This window comes from Eremothecium gossypii, chromosome VII, assembly GCF_000091025.4.
Source record: "Eremothecium gossypii ATCC 10895 chromosome VII, complete sequence".
NCBI classification, from domain to species: Eukaryota; Fungi; Ascomycota; class Saccharomycetes; order Saccharomycetales; family Saccharomycetaceae; genus Eremothecium; species Eremothecium gossypii.
In genome coordinates this window covers 1569503-1587703 of record NC_005788.4, presented here as the reverse complement: position 1 = coordinate 1587703, position 18201 = coordinate 1569503, and the positions used below count along the sequence as shown (strand labels likewise).

The following is an 18201-nucleotide window of genomic DNA, read 5'->3' as shown; positions in this document are numbered from 1 at the left end:
GGCGAGTCGTGCCGCAGTCCGCTGGCTCTGGTGTGCACATGCCGCTCCGGCGTGGCACCCGCAGTGCAGAGCTACCTACGTACGTTTGCAGGCTTCGCAGTACGCCTGATACTGGCTCTGGTGAAAGCTTCCCGACAAGAGTAAAATCTCACCAAAGAACAAAAAGATATGTTAGTGAGGATATCTCACATTCTGTTACTGGAAGTACACAAAGTAGTTGCAGTGTGGACTGGTTGGCTGTAAATAGGGCCAACATACAGACAACAGCGAGGCGGTGAATTTTGGCGCGGCCAAGCCGAGCAACAAATAGTTAACCAGCAAAGGGGAGCGTAGCGGGATAGCAAGGATGGGACGGCCTCCGAAGGAGGTGAGCCAGGAGAAGATCCAGCGTTTCCAGCTGGAACTGGAGCTGGCCGGGAAGGACATCGATCTTTTGTTGAAGGACAAAAAGGGGCGATCGAGATCGTGCCTTCTCTGCCAGCGTAGAAAGCAGCGCTGCGATCACAAGATCCCGAGCTGCACGGCATGCTTGAAAGCCGGAGTGCGATGTATCCAGCCCGCCAAGTATGGAACGAGTGCGGTAGGCTCGAGCGCAGCGGTGCGCGGCTGCGAGATGGGCGAAGGCTATCCGCGGGGAGCAGGCAGTGTTCATGGAGCCAAGGGAGGGGCGCGAGCCGGCTCCCCTGGGGATGGAGAAGGCGGTAAGGAAATTTCAGTGGCGGGGCAGCGACCGGCAGGTGTGGGACAGGGCAACCTGCACAAGCGGGCCAACAACGGCAAGGACGACTACACGCTCTTTTTGGAGAAGAAGATCAAGTGCTTGGAGCAGATGATAGACCTGCCGCAGGAATCTGCGCTGTACAAGAACAAATTTGCCAAGTACAAACGCATCGCGCACTTGATGAAAACAGGTAGCGACGACGAGGACGAGCTGCTCACGATCCCGGGTGGGGAGGCAGACGCTGGCTCTCGGCGCGTGTCTGCCGACGGGGAGTCCGCGCTGCCGATGCAGACGAAGGGCAAGCTGGTACCCGGGGAGCAGCCGCGTGCGACAGAGATCCGGAAACTGCTGTGCGGCCCCTACGAGAAGGTTGACTACTCGCTGTGCCTTTTCGCAAAGTACCGCGTGCCCGAATTTCTCTTGTACGATCCGGTGTTCGGGATTGACAAGAAGCAGTCTCAGGTGTTTCTCGACACGTACTTCACGCGCATACAATTCAAGTACCCCTTGCTTGACGAGCGGGAGGTGTACGCGTTTCATGATGCTTATGTCTCGGATAGCGTGCAGGCCTACGGCACTGATGCATTCCACTTCGCATGCGGTCGAATGTGGATGGTGTTTAGCATTGCGGCGTGCTTGCATATGACTACTGGGGAATATCTGGGACTCCCGCCCAATCGTTATCTTTCCACAGCTATCAGTCACCTCACCAAGTGCAACTCAGCACTAACTCCGGTGCAGGAAGTAGAATTGCTTACCTTGTTGGTCTTCTACACCATACGAATCGACAGAGATTCAGCAGCATTGTATGAGATTATTGAAGACGTTGTGGCTATCTGCAAGAACAAGCTCAACCTTCACCAGCATACGCCATATGGCAACTCTGACCGGAAGTTCCGACTATTTTGGTGTGTGTATCTATTAGAAAGAATGATCTGTGTTGCGGTTGGAAAGCCGTACGTGATAAAGGAATCCGAAATAGGCCTCCCCCTCTTCCAAGAGGACGAGCCCTCACTGGTAAATCACGATATTTCGGGGTCTGCGGTCACCGGCGTGCACTTCATCAACCAGGCCATAAAGTTACGGCGGATAGAGTCGCGCTTCGTGGAGGTGCTAGGCATAATCCCACAGGTCGAAGATCAATGGCAGCAGTGTTCGCAACTGCCACGCAGTAAGCTGCAAGAGCAATTATCGCTTGTCAAAGAGTTTTTCCGAGAGTTAGAGATCTGGCGGTCTAACTGCTCTGTAGCTAATATTCGAAGCTTTGAAAATGAGACTTTGAAGCTATACTACTATCGTTCGGTGCGGCTTCTAATTCAGCCTTACTTGGAACTTTTAGATCCACAGGATCGTCTTTTTCGAGAGTGTCAGGCAGCTGCTGGGCAGATATGCCAGCTTTATAAGATTTTCCACCAGAAGACTGTATTCGGTCATTCAACGCCTGCAGTACACACGGTGTTTGTAGCAGGTGTTACTTTGATATACTGCATGTGGCTGGCACGTAATCTGGATGACGAGCGGCGCCGCAAGTTGGGGGATGATTCAAAACACACAAAGCCGTCGATAAGTGCGTCGTTATTCTCAACGATGGATGACCTCCGTGCATGCTCTATATGCCTCTATGTAATGGCCGAGCGGTCAAAATTCGCGATTTTGTTTCGGGATACATTTGATCAATTAATGAACTCAACCGTTGGTAACCTGATCGAGCGCTGTGGGCCTGATTCTAGCGAACTAATATGCGTTTCTAGTTTTGTTAAGAATGCCATGAACAAACACACATCGATCACCAATAGGAATGGCGACATCTTGTCACGTCCTTCAACTAAATACGGTATGCCACCTGCGGTGCAGCGCACTTTCGGGAGTGATCTGCTTAATGCGCATACTGGGTTTATCGGAGCTGAGGACAAGCCTCTAACAAAGCAAACCACCAACGAGAAACAAAATGGTCTTTTACGACTGGTGCAAGTGCCCCGATCGTTGGCCAACCTATTGTCACCCATGAATCAACATGGCGAAAATGATGGCGCCGCCTCTTCGCCTCCACTTAAGGACAACATTATCGCTGAATCGGACTCCTCACCAGTGCTCAAAAATAGCAACACCGGGGAAGGGAGTAACTTGTGCGGTACTGATATCCAGGGGCAAGGCAGGGATTCGCGATATATCGTCAAGAAGTCTTCCACTAAGACAGATCTCGATTGGAAGCTACTTCAGCAGCAGGCTTTCCTTCAACAGCAATACGCACAGCATGGACTGCAAGCATATCTGTCGTCGGTAAATAACGAGAATTCTATGGTTTCGCAGCAGGGTCCAGAAATTATCAGTCCACAAATGCCCTTACATGCGTCCAGTATGCCCATGAATGATATAAAGTCGGGACCGTCCTCACCCAGATGGCATAACGACACACTACGCCCAATAGTGGGGGACCCACGAGCTGGCTCTGGGATTGCGGATAGTCACCCTGGGGTCAAAAAAGCCACCAGCCTGTTGAATCAACCCGCCGAACCCTCCGCGTCGCAGACACGGCCTTCCGGCAATCTCGCCGTTAGCGCAGGCCCCAGAAGAATGTTCAATTGCGGGACACACAACATGATTAACAACATATCTGCATGGACAAACGATTCGGTGCTCGAACTATTGAGTAACCGCGAACCGCTTGCCGCTGAGCTTCTTCCACGCTCGCGACTGCACTCTCAGACCATGGACGAGGAAATCTCTCTCCAACAAAAGACCTGTCATTCGGCCAACCATGATCCCTCACAGCCGGGTGTCTCTGCTCATTGGCGCTTGCCTCTGCCTGGTCCGTCATCCTCTCTGAACAATAACCTTCCAAGCCTCAGCCAGCCATCCCAGCACCAGCAGGCTTCAGAAACTCTGTGGTGCATCCCAATTGAGGAATTTTGGGCTGTGAATGACGACTATGGCTTTCTCACATAGCGCCGAAATGTGCTCCTTTACGCACACATCAGGACACTTATGACCCTTCGAGCGTGTGTTGTGTTTTATATCGTCTTTGTAGGAACTCTTCCATCGTCTATGATGCATTTATTTCTGCACGTAGCCGTGGTTAGACAGTCGCGTCCAACCCAGTACTCTCAATGTACACATCAGAACAACTCAATCTCATGATCACTGCTTGAGACACTGCGCTAGCGGGTCCTCGAGCAACGTCGGTATTTCATATAGGTCAGTAGCTTATGTAAGATACGGTCACGTGAGAACGAAAATTTTCCGCTCTCTGGTTCAATTCAACAATCATTCGCAATCGCCACCGCCGCACAGCATAACGTTCGAGGAGAAAAGTGTTGATCGTTGGTAAACGGAGCCGTTAAGAGTTCTTGCGATCGGTGTTCCTGTAAGTACTACAATTAATAGTGGCACTTGTCTCTGCGGGTGATTGGGTACTAACAACACGCATCACCGATAACCAGTGTTCCCGTTTGATCGTTCATCTCCACAGAATCAAATCTACCGAACCACGGTATTTCCATAGCTGCAAAAAAGTTGCAGCAGCAGCTACGTGGAATTGTCTCAGTAGCCAGTGTCGCAGGCATTGGGTAGAGAGCACAGCACCTCGCAGCAGGCAGACATAAACAAATTGCGGATGACGGAGGAGAAGTTAGATACGAATTCGTTCCGATTCTTCGGGCTTGGGGGCAGCAATGAGGTTGGACGCTCATGCCATATATTGCAGTATAAGGGCAAGACGGTCATGCTGGATGCCGGTGTGCATCCCGCCCACCAGGGTATCGCGTCGCTGCCTTTTTACGATGAGTTCGACCTGTCGCAGGTGGAGGTGCTGTTGATCTCGCACTTCCACCTAGACCACGCTGCGTCACTTCCATACGTTATGCAAAGAACGAATTTCCAGGGTCGCGTGTTCATGACACATCCCACGAAGGCCATCTACCGCTGGTTACTGAGCGACTTCGTGAAGGTCACCAACATTGGCAACGACAACGCTGGGGGTGTAAGCGATGAGAACTTGTACACAGACGAAGATCTTGCTGAATCATTTGACAGAATTGAGACTGTTGACTATCATTCTACAATTGATGTCAACGGTATAAAATTTACTGCATACCACGCCGGACACGTTCTTGGTGCTGCTATGTTCCAGGTTGAAATAGCAGGGCTAAGGATACTGTTTACCGGCGACTATTCGAGAGAATTAGATCGGCACCTGAACAGCGCAGAAATCCCCACATTGCCATCAGACATACTTATTGTCGAATCAACTTTTGGAACCGCAACACACGAGCCTCGTACAAGTAAAGAAAAGAAGCTTACACAATTGATACATACAACAGTCTCAAAGGGAGGCCGTGTGTTATTGCCAGTATTTGCGCTTGGGAGGGCACAGGAGATTATGCTAATTCTCGATGAGTATTGGTCGCAGCACGCGGAACAGCTTGGCAACGGTCAAGTTCCAATTTTCTACGCCTCAAACTTAGCTCGGAAGTGTATGTCTGTCTTCCAAACCTATGTCAATATGATGAACGACAAGATCCGCAAAAAGTTCAGAGACTCGCAGACAAATCCTTTTATCTTTAAAAACATATCATACTTGAAAAATCTTGACGAATTCCAGGACTTTGGGCCCAGTGTAATGCTGGCTTCGCCAGGTATGTTGCAGAACGGTCTGTCAAGGGATTTACTTGAGAAATGGTGCCCAGATGAAAAGAACTTGGTTCTAATTACAGGGTATTCTGTTGAAGGTACCATGGCAAAATTTTTGATGCTAGAGCCCGAGACAATACCCTCCATAAACAATTCGGATGTATCCATTCCACGTCGCTGTCAAGTTGAAGAAATATCGTTTGCTGCTCATGTTGACTTTAGGGAAAACCTTGAATTTGTCGAGAAAATTGGGGCCCCAAATATTATCCTTGTGCATGGAGAGTCCAATCCTATGGGTCGTCTGAAGTCTGCATTATTGTCCAACTTTAGCTCTTTGAAGGGCACTGAAGATGAAGTCCGTGTATATAACCCCAGGAACTGTGTCGCTGTTGATCTAGAGTTTAAAGGTGTCAAAATAGCTAAAGCAGTTGGTAATATTGTCGATGAGATGCTACCTGTAGTTGATGAGGATAAAGAGAGGCCATACAATGATCCGGAGGATGCTACCTCCGAGGAACAGCCTAAGGAAGAACCACAAGATGCAGATAAACTCCCGGAGGAACGGGAGCAGCCGGAGGTGGAAGAAGAACGAGTCATATCGGGGATATTGGTATCGGACGAAAAGAACTTCGATTTAAACTTGGTTTCCCTTTCTGATTTGCGCGAGCACCATACAGACTTATCTACTACCGTTTTGAAGGAGCGCCAGACAGTCCACGTGGACTGTAGAAACGAGCTAATATTCTGGCACCTGTGCCAGATGTTTGGCGATATCGAAGTGCTAGTTGATGAAGAGGGTGCGACGCTAACAAAAGTTGAAGAAGACGAAAAGAATACAAAGCCTGGTCAACTCGTCGTCCGTGTTATGGGCGATATCAAGTTATCAGTCGTTGATCATGTCGCTACTCTTGAGTGGACGCAGAATGTCATAAGCGATGCAGTGGCTGATAGCATCGTTGCTATTCTGCTGAGTGTCGATTCTTCACCAGCGAGTGTTAAACGCAGCAGCCACAGCTGCAATTCGAACGATCATCCGGGGGAGTCCGAAACTCTTTGGAAGATCAAACAAATTGCCAAGCTTTTTAATGAGCAGTTTGGTGACAGTTTTACTTTGCTTCTGGATAAGGAGAGTGAACATTCTGATAACGAGAACATAAAGGGCTCGGTGACGATTGGCAAAAACTACGCTACTGTCAACTTTTCGAAGATGGCAGTAGAGGACTGTAATTCAAACCCACTGAAGGGGAGGATCGAAAGTATTCTAGGGATAGGGGCTGATCTTGTCGCCCCCTTGTGTTAATATTTTATATCATTATAGTACTTCCACTAATTCTCCTGTAGAACTGACTACCTACAGCCTAATGTTTTTAGTACCCTTCAACTTGTCATTTCAACATCAAGTCGTTTCTTTTTTTCCCTGCGACAGCCGCTCGAAAAATTTTCTCTCATCGCAGAATCTTTAGGCCTAAAGAGACGAGCAATAAGTGCAGCAACTCACTTGTGCGGTCCTGGGGATTAATTAGAGGCATGAGCCAACAAACTACTGCATCTTCTGAATATCTGGATGAATCCAAAACGTTCAGTTCGTTCCAGTTGGACCTGAGACTGCAACAGTCCCTTAAGAGCAGTGGCTTCCACCACCCCACACTAATACAGTCAAGTGCAATCCCGCTTGCATTGGAACAGAAGCGTGATATAATTGCAAAGGCATCGACTGGATCTGGTAAGACGCTTGCCTACTTGATTCCGGTGGTACAGACGATCCTGGAACACAAAAGTACACAAGGTGCGGACAGAACCACAGGCACATTGGGCGTGGTGTTGGTGCCAACAAGAGAACTAGCACAGCAAGTCCGCGTGGTGCTGGAAAAGTTGGTGTTATACTGCTCGAAGGACATAAGGCTGCTAAATATTTCAGCCAATGTCGACGATTCTGTGCTGGGGCCGTTACTAGCAGAAAACCCAGAGATCATCATTTCCACACCCTCACAGCTAGTTAAGATTCTAGAGGGCAAGCATCTGCAGACGATTTCCTTGAGGGATCTAAGGTTCCTTGTGATAGATGAGGTTGATTTAATCCTCACGTTTGGTTACCAAGAAGATTTGCTGAAGATATCCCAATATTTGCCTTTGAAGAAGAATTTACAGGCGTTCTTAATGAGTGCAACCTTAAATGAAGAAATCCAGGAACTCAAGACTAAGTTCTGTCGTTCGCCAGCTATCTTAAAGCTCAATGACGATGAAATCAACAAAAACAAAAACAAGCTCCTGCAGTACTACGTGAAGGTCTCGGAGTTCGACAAATTCTTGTTATGCTACGTCATTTTCAAGCTTTCATTAATAAAAGGTAAGACCATTATTTTTGTGAACACTATTGACAGAGGTTACAGATTGAAATTGGTCTTGGAACAGTTTGGCATTAGATCTTGCATTCTGAACAGTGAGCTGCCGCTAAACTCGCGCCAACACATAGTGGACGAATTTAACAAGAATGTATACCAGCTACTCATTGCCACGGATGACAACGAGTACATTGAAGAAGAAGACGAAGAAACCGTGGAGGCGGGCGAAGAAGGCAGCGAAAAGCTTGAAGAAGGCGGGGAGAAGCTTGAAGAGATCACTTCAAAGACTAGTTCTACAAACGGGAAGCAAAAAATTGCTAAGAAGGACAAGGAATATGGTGCATCCCGGGGTGTTGATTTCCAAAACGTCTCGTGCGTACTAAATTTTGACCTTCCTACCACAGCCAAGTCATACGTTCACAGAATCGGAAGAACCGCGCGTGCAGGTAAATCTGGTACCGCCATTTCTTTCGTGGTGCCACTAAAGGAGTACGGAAAGCATAAGCCCTCGATGCTTGTGACGGCAAAGAAAGATGAGAAGATTCTCGCCAGAGTCATAAAGCAACAAAGCAAACTAGGATTCCAAATTGAGCCATACAACTTTGACGTAAAACAGATCGAAGGTTTCCGTTATAGAATGGAGGATGGTTTCCGTGCCGTGACTCAAGTTGCAGTTCGGGAGGCCCGTGTCAAGGAATTAAAGCAAGAACTGCTGGCGAGTGAAAAGCTGAAGAGACATTTCGAGGAGAACCCGCATGATTTAGATAGTTTAAGGCATGACAAGGAGCTTCACCCAGCTCGTGTTCAGCAGCATTTGAAGAGGGTTCCAGATTACCTCTTACCAGAGGCTGCTAGGGAAACTGGTAAAAAGATTGGCTTCGTACCGTTCCACAACCCGAAGAAGAACAGAAAAGGCAAAGTGGCCAAGCGCAAGCCAGGGCGTAAATCAGACCCTCTAAAAAACTTCAAGTGATTGAACCGTACTATGATATCCTGATACACAAGCACACTGTCCCGCGCGCGCACGTCCTCTGTTTTGCGGTTCAGTAGTGTACACAAGTATATATGAAATATGCAGTTTATAGGGGCGCTTTAAGTACTACAATTACGGAATCACCTCTCAGGAACAGCTTGGAAATAAAGCGTTCCTTGTTTGAAATCTTCTTGCCTTCTCGTTCGCTCCATATCTCCTTCACGTTTTCAAGCACCATGTTACAGTGTCTATCAAAAGACTTTACACGAGCTATGATCTTGTGATTATTCCGAAGTGATATTATCACCGGCGTGCGTGCTGTCATAGCTTCTTGAATGAGCGACATCGGCCCGTGCTTGAACTCGAACTCTTCCAGCTGTGCAAGTTCATCCTGCGTAAGTTCCGAACGCGGCCGGTTCACCAAATCGCTACTTCACACTTGTTAGTAAGGCATCCTCTAGCATTCTATTGAGCTCAAAAACATACGACATAGCACCTATTGTGTCCGAACTGGATATCTTGTTGCGAAGAGTTGAATGGTATGTCTTTCCTGCAGATTAAGAGATAATGCACATAGCGCCGCCGCATAATTTTCAGTGTCACGTGACTAGTTGACTTGATACGCAAAAATGCTTCCAACCAGATTCGAACTGATGATCTCCACATTACTAGTGTGGCGCCTTACCAACTTGGCCATAGAAGCTCTGGTGTCATATTGGGACATATTGCCCTAGATGTCGATAAACAGGCTCACACTCACTCCGCGATACGCACGTCTGACGGACCTGGTAACCCCAGGAAGCAGTTCGGCCATGGAACTCGAAGGCATAATTCCACGCAGCTACGAGAGCTGACGTTGATATGCAGACATGAATACAGAGATATATTCGCATTACATATTATATTAAATCGCAGATCTCAGGAACCCATGTATGATCCAGCACGCCACCGTAAGTGAACATGTTAAAGTTTCTTGCTGCAGATAGTCTAGCTGCAAAATAGGATATCCGCGTCGTCAAGCAACGGTTATTCTGCGTAAACGGACTAAAATGGTATAAACCATACTATTGTGAGGTGTACTACTTTCTATCCCCCCCTTTCACGTGATCGTTTAGAGATACAGATCGTCTAGAGATACATCTGTGCCATTTCCGTGAATCATCGAGTGGCGGACTACTACTTGTTTCACCACGTGACGCAGCTACCGCGTTCGAAGCCTTATGGTCTGATTTACGAGAAAAGGTCTGTAGCAATGATGGCTGCTAAATGTTTTGGGAGATTCAGAAATCCTGGCACTGTGACCCGCCAAGAGTGGAAATCATATCAAAGCCAGAGCTGATCACTTGCTGTCGTCTTTTCTAGCCCTTTCTTCGTATCATGTAGCACAACTCCCCTTTCCACTTCCGCTTTTGGCTAATACATTGGCGGATTACGGGTGGGATCTAGCTTGCTCTAGAGCGTACAGCCTTGACTTCTGCGGGATCCAAATGCAAAAAGGTCTCCGGACATCGCCTACCGGCTATCGGGCAAAACTTCTGCTGCCACTGTCGATAACAGTGGGCGACTCCGGACCGAACATCCCCAATTATCACCTCGACCGAATTGGGGAATGTCGCAATTCCAGAGTAAACGCCTCATGGGGGTTGGAACAAATAGCGTAGCGTTTAGCCACAAAACTGAGGGGCTCTAAGACATGGCACCCTATCTCGACTTGCAGGAGCCCGTTGAGCGAAGCCATATCCTGCATGAAGAGGGTGGGGTGTTGGGCGCCCGCAAAGGCTGCTAGGTGATCGTAACTAAACGAAAACGGTATTGGCCACACAATACCGGGTTACTGTAGGAACTCTCGCTTAATCGGGAATACAAGCTCTACCCTTTTGTAGCATGTTGCTTCCAAAAACAGAATGTTCCGCTCTCTCAGAGGCGCGGGTCACTCCGTCGCCTGGTTGCCGGATCATCCTGTCCCTATGTTGTCCAGTCCGTTCTGTAACCAGATTCAACAGATACAGGTATCTTGTCCTGATTCGTTAATTCGAAATATCGCATCTGGACGGTGACACGACGGAAACGGTAGGTTAGAACACTAGGGGTAGTTTACAGTTATCCATGGCTGCAGGTGTAGATTCTTTTCCGTTGAGGGGCTTTGGATCGGACAGCCGAACCGAAATACCGCGCACCGGACAGCGTACCGGTAGGCACTTGTGACTACCAGGTTGATATCTGCAGAATACGTACAGAGGATTTTTGTTGGCAATTATGAAAGTCGATAACTAGCGTAGGGTATACGCGCAAGATGCAGCGATTCTGGTGGGTGGAGAAATCCAACAGCGTGAGTCGGCTATCGGCGTCCTGGGTAGAAGATGCAGATTACACGCCGCTGCGATAAATATTCTGGCCCTGATAGCGCAGTTGTATTGTCTCATGCCTCTCGAGGACATATAGAGCTCTGTCGAGTGCCTGTAGAGAGTAACGACCAGACTGGACAAACTCCCGTTTGAGGGTCTGGTAGCTGGTCGACCAGCCTATTGGCAAACGCCGTTTTAGTTCCGCTTCGAGGTTGCGTACCTCGGACACTACGTTTGAATTTTGCATGCCCCCGATAGGATCCTGAGACGCCGCATCCATTGTGGAAGCCTGGAACAAGCGAATGGCTTCGTCGACGTGGCGCTCCTCGGCGACGGAGCTGAGCTCCAATTTCGCCAGCGACTCCGAAATACGTATGATGGCCTCCAGCTGTCTCACAGTGATCGGAATGGAGGATTTCTCCTTCGACTCCAGCTCATTGATCAGCAGCTGTTTGCGAATGGTCACGAAGTGCGAGGACAGCTTCTCAGCCGCATGAGTTGAGAGCCTGGGGGCGCACTTCGAGCGACAGTATGTGATGTAGCGGCGCATTTTGTCAATGGGTATTTCGCGGTCTGCGCCGGCAGCGCCTGCGTCCGGCACGGCAGTGCGCCCGGTGTGGATGTTCATGACGTGCTGCGCTATGGACATATCCCGCTGCTCGTTGTGCTCGTCCTTGACTATGAAGATCATATCGAACCGCGACAGAATGGTCGTCTGGAAATCGATGTTCTCGCCCGGGGACTTGAGCTCATCGTAGCGCCCGTATATGGGGTTGGCGGCCGCCAGAACACTAGTCCGCGAGTTCAGCACCGTGGTGATGCCCGCCTTCGCGATCGAGATGGTCTGCTGTTCCATTGCCTCGTGGATCGCCACGCGGTCTTCATCGCGCATCTTGTCGAACTCGTCGATGCACACCACGCCGCCGTCGGCCAGCACCATCGCACCGCCCTCGAGGTAGAACTCACGCGTGTTCGGGTCGCGCTGCACTGACGCTGTCAGACCCGCCGCCGAAGAACCCTTGCCCGACGTATACACCGCGATCGGAGACACCTTCTCCACGAACTTCAGCAGCTGCGACTTCGCCGTCCCCGGGTCTCCCAACAGTAGCACGTTGATGTCCCCCCGCAGGCGCATGCCGTCCGGCAGCAGCTTCTTCGAGCCACCCATCAGCAGGCACACTATCGCCTTCTTGATATCCTCGTTTCCATAGATACTGGGCGCAATCGACTCTGCAAACAGCTGGTACAGGTTCGGCGTCCGCGCCAGCCGCAGGAACTCCTCCTCCTCCTCCTCGCTGAACATCGACAGCACGCCCGCAGGGCTGCCCGCCTGCGCCTCGATCCCCAGCACCTTCACGTACGGGTTCCGGATCGCCACAGCCCGCGCCCCGCCCTGCCCGCCCTTGGACTGGTATATCGCGTAGATCCCCACCACCGTCACCCGCGTGCCCGGCACCACCCGGTTCGTGAGGTACCGGTCGCACGTCAGCAGCAGGTTGCGCGGCATCTCGCCGATCGGTACGGACTCCGGCACCTCCTGGAGCTTCAGGAACTGCTGGTCTACGAAGCGCGAGCTCTCGTGAACGATCATGTACGGGTCCTGGCCGCAAGGGTTCCCCGCCGCGCTGCCATCGTCATTCGAGTGGTCTGCCAGGCACGCCCGCGGTAGCGCCACGTTGCTCCCCGCAAGCGACTGGAAGTTGTTGAGGTCCAGCGCCGTCGTGTGCCGGCAGTTGCGGCACATCAGCGCAACGTGAGTCGCACGTGACGTCAGCACCGACGTTGACACCACGATCCCGCTCAGCCGCACCAGCCGCGAAACGCTCTGTGAGTCCAGCTGCCGCAGCGCCGTCTCAGCCGCCGCGCTCTGCAGCTCCACCTGCACCGCCGGCAGCGCGCCCGCGTCCTCCGCCCGGAGCCGCGCCATCCGCCGCGCTATTTCCGTCACCGCCTGCTCAAAGAGGGGCACCGTCTCCACAGGCTCGTCGCGCACCAGTTTGTACAGCGCCTCGTTGTACCCAATCAGATGCTCCGTGTTGACGCGCAGCGCGTACCGCCGCACCAGCAGGTTGTTGCGCAGCTGCTCGCGATATACGAACCGCGCGTCCAACCGAAACTCCAGCACAAAGTCGCGGAACGAGCGCACCACCTCCGAGCGCTCGTGCGCGCCCGCCTCCTCTCCGGGCAGCACGCTGGTAGTGTACACGCGTGTGGTATCGAACGACATACTGGCTCGGGCGCGGGCGCGTGGTCGCGCTGTGGCAAGAAATACGCCAAATTTTTCGCCCGTGCGCGGTGAGGATTGCAACCGTTGCCTGTGTCCGGCATGACTCGGCGCCCCGCCGCCCGCCGAGATCCCCAGATCTGGCCCCGCGGGCGCACCGCGGCCAGGGGCCAAAAAGGAGAGCGCCCGCGGTGGCGGCCGCCACTGCGGCGGTTGCACAAGACATATATGTCGGTATATAAGACCGCGGGTGCCGCGTGGCTGCCGTGCAGAACCCGCCGTGCGCGCGCGGGCAGAGATTTCTAATACTCTGCGTTTTCTTTTTGCAGCGCCTGGTATATAAGTTCGGGCTGTGTCGCGGGCCGTCGGCGCCGTTCGCCAGGGAGATAGGGGAGCATTCCGCAGCAGCCGTCTGTAGCCGGACCAGTACGACAGGGACGCAGGACACAAAGCAGGCGACGGCGAGTGCGCGGGATCAGCAGCGCACAGCGAGCCAGGGGTATAAGAGCCGCGGTACGAGGCGGCTGGTAGGTATAGGGCCAGATGGAGGTGGGTGCTAACGGGATTTTTCTGCACCAGAACGACTCTGCGGAGACGATCAAGCTGGAGATGTCGCCTGTCGGCGGTTCGGGGAGCGCAGGCAGCGGCAGCGCGATGGGCAGCGCGGACGACGAGCTGACGAAGTGCATCAGCGACCTGAACATCTTCGATCTGCTGCACAACAACCCGCCGTCGAGTTCGGACGACAACGAGGAGGGTGGGCGGCGGGCGGCGGCGAGCGGGCCGTGGGGCACGGGTGCGCGGGCGCGGCCGGCACTGCGCAAGTTGAAGTCGTCGTTGAAGCTGGCGGCGTCGGCGTCGAGCTGCAGCTCGGCGTCGCTGTCGTCGAGCAAGAGCGTGCGGTTCGCGCCGCAGTTGGCGACGGTCAAGCGGTTCGACCTGAACAGCGAGCCGATGTCGATCTCGAACGAGAACTCGCCGGAGTTGACGTCGCTGGACCAGCTGGTGCACTCGGAAGGAGTGCTGGACAAGTTCTGGTTCGGGACGCAGCCGTACGCACGGGTGCGGGGGCTGCGAGCGCCAGCGCGGGGCGTGCCGAAGTTCACGCTGGACTACGACTCGGACGACTCGGACGACAAGGAGCTGGACGGGCCGGAGTTCGACGATCTCTCTTCGATCGAGCTGTCCGAGGAGGAGGGCTACGACGACGACGACGACGAGCCGGCGCGGGACGAGGGCGACGCAGCCGGGTTCCTGATCCGCCACTGGGAGCTGGGGGGCTCGAATCTTGTGTCGTTCCACCCGCAGGGCGCGCTGCCGCTCCAGGACCAGCTCTTCCAGTTCTTGCAGGGGCACAACATCAGGTTGAACAAGGTTTCGCTTGTGGACATGCACACCATAAAGGGTTCGCTCTACGTGACCAACTTGCATTTCGAGAAGTTCATTGAGGTGAAGTTCTCCTTTGACGAGTGGAAGAACATCCATTACGTAACCGCGCAGTACCTGAAGACGGTCACGTCGAAGGTGGATGAGTTCCAGTTCATCATCGACTTGTCGAGCTACAAGTACTTCATGAAAGTCAAAAATCTGCTCTACTGCGTGCCCGGCGCACGCGAGACATGGTGCCCGGTCACGATGTCGCTATGCTGCCGCTATGATGTGAACGGGGAGACTTACTACGACAATAACAACTATGAAAATTACCAATTCAACGCCAAATGCCTGACGGTGCCTGCAGTCCTTTCCACAGTGCCTTCACGATCGGCGTTGCTTCCAGATCAGCCGTCGAGGGTGAGGAAGAGGAGCGGCAGGAGCATCGGCGGGAACTACGCGAAGACGTCTTGCTATGGCACACCACCACATAGCAAGAGCTACAGCAATGTCCCGTTGCGGAAATCTCTAAGTTATGATTTCCTAATGAACTTTAGTCAAAAGAAGGCGAATTCCATATCCTCATCTTCGTCCTCATCACCCTCAGGAATTGCGACTACGCCGCCGTTGGAGCGACCACCTATTAGCAGAAAATTCCCTGATGATACAGACTATTTCAACACTTCTCCCTTAAAGCACATATATCACTTCAATTCCATCAAAAATACCACTATGGACTCCGCTATATCACAAAAGTTGACCAATGGTGATGCCATGCATGCTGATTCTTCTAGGGACTACGTACATGGGAGTCTTTCTTCGACCGCATCCAACGAATCCATACTGCGGACCCCTCGATTACGTGACAGTGTTTTGTCGTCGAGTATTTCCGCGACTTCCAATAGCAGCAATATCAGCTCTGAAGACCGCAGTGAGCATCGTCTTTATAAGACTCACCGTTTGCATGGCCACGCCTACGGTGAGAACAATAGTTGCAGCTCTTCTGGCGAAATGCAACTACCGATGGAGCACACGCCCGCCGGGTATGCGAAAATATTCGGCGACTATAATGTGTATTCATCGGGCCTCATACGTTCCAGGGAGCCTGGAGCTCAAAATATTAACTCTTTCTTGGCGAAAACAATCTGCTCTTCTCATCAGTCCGCCACCAAGGACTCTGATAAGGTAGCTGTTTTTGCCGAAGATAGGTAATCCCATTGCATACATGATTCCCATCACATCACCTCGCCTGTTGATATGTGGTGCTTTCCCACTAAATGAAGCAGGTATTCGAAACATCAACAAAATTAAACAACAACGACAATCTTTGAATCTACCTGCTGGCACCGCCGCCGTTCCTCGATTGGAAATAACGATACCTGAATTTACTTCAGCTCCCGCGGACTTGTTTTGTCGCGGTTTGGAGCGGATGCCGCAAGCGTCGTCAGTTACGGAGTGTTCATTCTATGCTTCCTTTCTGGCATTGAGATGGACTGTTTTACTCGTTGTTGTTATGTCTAAATAGAATGGAAGTCTTTCCTAGTTTTTTTCTACATATATGCATTCCAATTAAGTCTATATACATATAGCGGGTCTATTGGGCTTACTATTTGGGCCATCTATCTTCTTTGGTCCCCATTATGTGGCATCGTGTTTACATAATAGGGTCAGTTCATTGTATGCAAATTTGTGACTTTTTTTAGGACTTCGCGATTTTGATTAGCAACGACAGTGTTGCTTATTTCAGCTTGTTTTATGCGGATACGTCTGTATATGAACTGTTTCGTGCATTCAATCAAGACAGTCTTTATATTTGTTACGACGAATAAAGCCCGCGCACGTTGATCCGATAGCTACTTCAATGACACTGAAGGTCACCGATTAAGTCACCTTAGTTGTAGTCATTATTTGGACGTCGGTGTCGGAGTCCACAAGAATGCTAAAAAATAAGTAAAAAACGACAGAAAATAGTTGTGCTTTATTCTTAAGGTTTAACACGGTAATGAACCATGTGTCCAAGTAATGCCCAAGCTAACGAGGATCCAAGCCTGTGCCTTATCGATCTAACGTTTATGAAGCAGCATAAGGGGTTGCCGGATGATCCTAGTTTCGTGGAGTTAGCCATAAATGGTATTTTAAACCAAGACAGCATCGTGGCACAAAGGAAGGTAAAGTTCAGTGAACTCCCACTAGGACCCCAACCATCTGCGCGTAGCAGCATGACGACCCCTAGAAAGTCCATTCTTGTGTCCCGCCAGACAACTGAAACGGAAAACAGCGACAACGAGGAAGATCCGGATGAAGTCGAGCTCCTCCTACATCGCTGCTTTAACTTCTGCAACTTGGACACGGATGGGGTTGCAGAGAGGCCTCTTGTAGAAAATTTAGAGCTTATCAGCTATGGCATTATTTCCACGTTCAGATTCCATGAATGCTGTTACAAATATGCGCACGAATTGGAGGCTTCCTCCACAGTAAAAGAGGAGGTCCCCCAAAGATTGCTCCCGGTTGATAAGACCGCAACATTAGATACAGATATGCAGGACGAACTAGTGCTGTGGAAAATCGAAGCCGAGGAATTAGGCATCAAGAACAATGTCTTAATGACCGAGAATGGCAAGCTCATCGCCGAACTGACCGCCTTGCGGCAAACAATTCGGACCCTAAATGACGAAAAGGAGAAATTGAGAGCACAAGTCCACGATCGTGATATCCAACTTCTTAAATTGAAAGATCAATCCAAGGACATTGACACAGAGACACAAGTGAAACTAAGAAGGCTGCAGGATCTGGCGGGCAGACTAGAAAAGGTTATCTCACAGCGTGCCTCCACTATTTCCAATTTGCGTGAGGATCGTCAAGCATTACGTCGTGAGCTCGCAAAAAGTACTGAGCTCACAATTAACTTAAAAGGTGATAATAGACGGTTAAAAGCGCATGTTGATAGTCTCTTACATTTGTTTAACGATTGTGAAAACGAAGGTCCCAGTAGCAGTGTTACGTTACCTCATCAGCTTCAGAGTTTGAAGTTAACATCCAAGCACGAAAAAGATGAAAGTCAGGCTTTTATGCAAAGACCATTGCATCCACAAAACAATCGAAAACACACTGGCTTAAAGCTCCGCGCGCATACATAATAGAGCTTTTATTGCATCTAAAATGCATATGTATACATATATAATATCTACGTACTTATTCACCAAGGCATTTTACCTAGTAAATACAGATTTGGTAATCACGTGCATCTTTTATTCAGGAAACTAGCATCATGTGACTAGAAAATGGTCACTAGTATCTGAGTATAATTAAGGGCTTATAGGTGGTTCCGTGGTCTAGTCGGTTATGGCATCTGCTTAACACGCAGAACGTCCCCAGTTCGATCCTGGGCGGAATCATTATCATTATTTTTTTTCAAACCATGGTTCACAGCTAGTTGTGACGCGAACTTTGCAGTGCAGGACGAGTACACGAGTACACATACTTACTGATCACTAACGTGTTTGCATCTTCTAGCAGAACTAATTGGGACTGTTGTTGAGCTTTTTTTGGTGTAGTCCATTAAATTAAAAGAAAACAAAACTGAAGTTCGCGGAACT

The 18201-nt window shown here is 50.5% G+C and overlaps 7 protein-coding genes and 2 non-coding genes across 9 annotated transcripts; 6 read left to right on the top strand and 3 right to left on the bottom strand.

Annotated features, from left to right (window-relative positions):
• Positions 1-346: 346 nt before the first annotated feature.
• On the top strand, positions 347-3667 carry AGOS_AGR280C (uncharacterized protein; the record flags this gene model as incomplete). The annotated part of the gene is made up of 1 exon (NM_212008.2): positions 347-3667. The coding sequence occupies one exon, from the start codon at positions 347-349 to the stop codon at positions 3665-3667; it is 3321 nt and encodes a 1106-aa protein (NP_986946.2).
• Positions 3668-4334: 667 nt separating this feature from the next.
• Positions 4335-6650, top strand: YSH1 (cleavage polyadenylation factor subunit YSH1; the record flags this gene model as incomplete). The annotated part of the gene is made up of 1 exon (NM_212007.2): positions 4335-6650. The coding sequence occupies one exon, from the start codon at positions 4335-4337 to the stop codon at positions 6648-6650; it is 2316 nt and encodes a 771-aa protein (NP_986945.2).
• Positions 6651-6877: 227 nt separating this feature from the next.
• On the top strand, positions 6878-8665 carry DBP9 (ATP-dependent DNA/RNA helicase; the record flags this gene model as incomplete). Its single annotated transcript, NM_212006.2, has 1 exon — positions 6878-8665. The coding sequence occupies one exon, from the start codon at positions 6878-6880 to the stop codon at positions 8663-8665; it is 1788 nt and encodes a 595-aa protein (NP_986944.1).
• A 106-nt stretch (positions 8666-8771) lies between these two features.
• On the bottom strand, positions 8772-9156 carry SMD2 (mRNA splicing protein SMD2; the record flags this gene model as incomplete). Its single annotated transcript, NM_212005.1, has 2 exons — positions 8772-9093; positions 9152-9156. 2 exons carry the CDS (start codon positions 9154-9156, stop codon positions 8772-8774), a joined length of 327 nt encoding a protein of 108 aa, NP_986943.1.
• A 139-nt stretch (positions 9157-9295) lies between these two features.
• AGOS_t0190 lies at positions 9296-9368 on the bottom strand. The gene has a single exon. It is a non-coding gene; the product is annotated as a tRNA-Thr (tRNA).
• Positions 9369-11032: 1664 nt separating this feature from the next.
• MCM5 (MCM DNA helicase complex subunit MCM5) lies at positions 11033-13237 on the bottom strand (the record flags this gene model as incomplete). The annotated part of the gene is made up of 1 exon (NM_212004.1): positions 11033-13237. One exon carries the CDS (start codon positions 13235-13237, stop codon positions 11033-11035), a length of 2205 nt encoding a protein of 734 aa, NP_986942.1.
• A 540-nt stretch (positions 13238-13777) lies between these two features.
• PIG1 (protein phosphatase regulator PIG1) lies at positions 13778-15817 on the top strand (the record flags this gene model as incomplete). Its single annotated transcript, NM_212003.2, has 1 exon — positions 13778-15817. The coding sequence occupies one exon, from the start codon at positions 13778-13780 to the stop codon at positions 15815-15817; it is 2040 nt and encodes a 679-aa protein (NP_986941.2).
• Positions 15818-16614: 797 nt separating this feature from the next.
• On the top strand, positions 16615-17742 carry MPC54 (Mpc54p; the record flags this gene model as incomplete). The annotated part of the gene is made up of 1 exon (NM_212002.1): positions 16615-17742. The coding sequence occupies one exon, from the start codon at positions 16615-16617 to the stop codon at positions 17740-17742; it is 1128 nt and encodes a 375-aa protein (NP_986940.1).
• Positions 17743-17926: 184 nt separating this feature from the next.
• AGOS_t0189 lies at positions 17927-18000 on the top strand. The gene has a single exon. It is a non-coding gene; the product is annotated as a tRNA-Val (tRNA).
• The last annotated feature ends 201 nt before the right edge of the window (positions 18001-18201 follow it).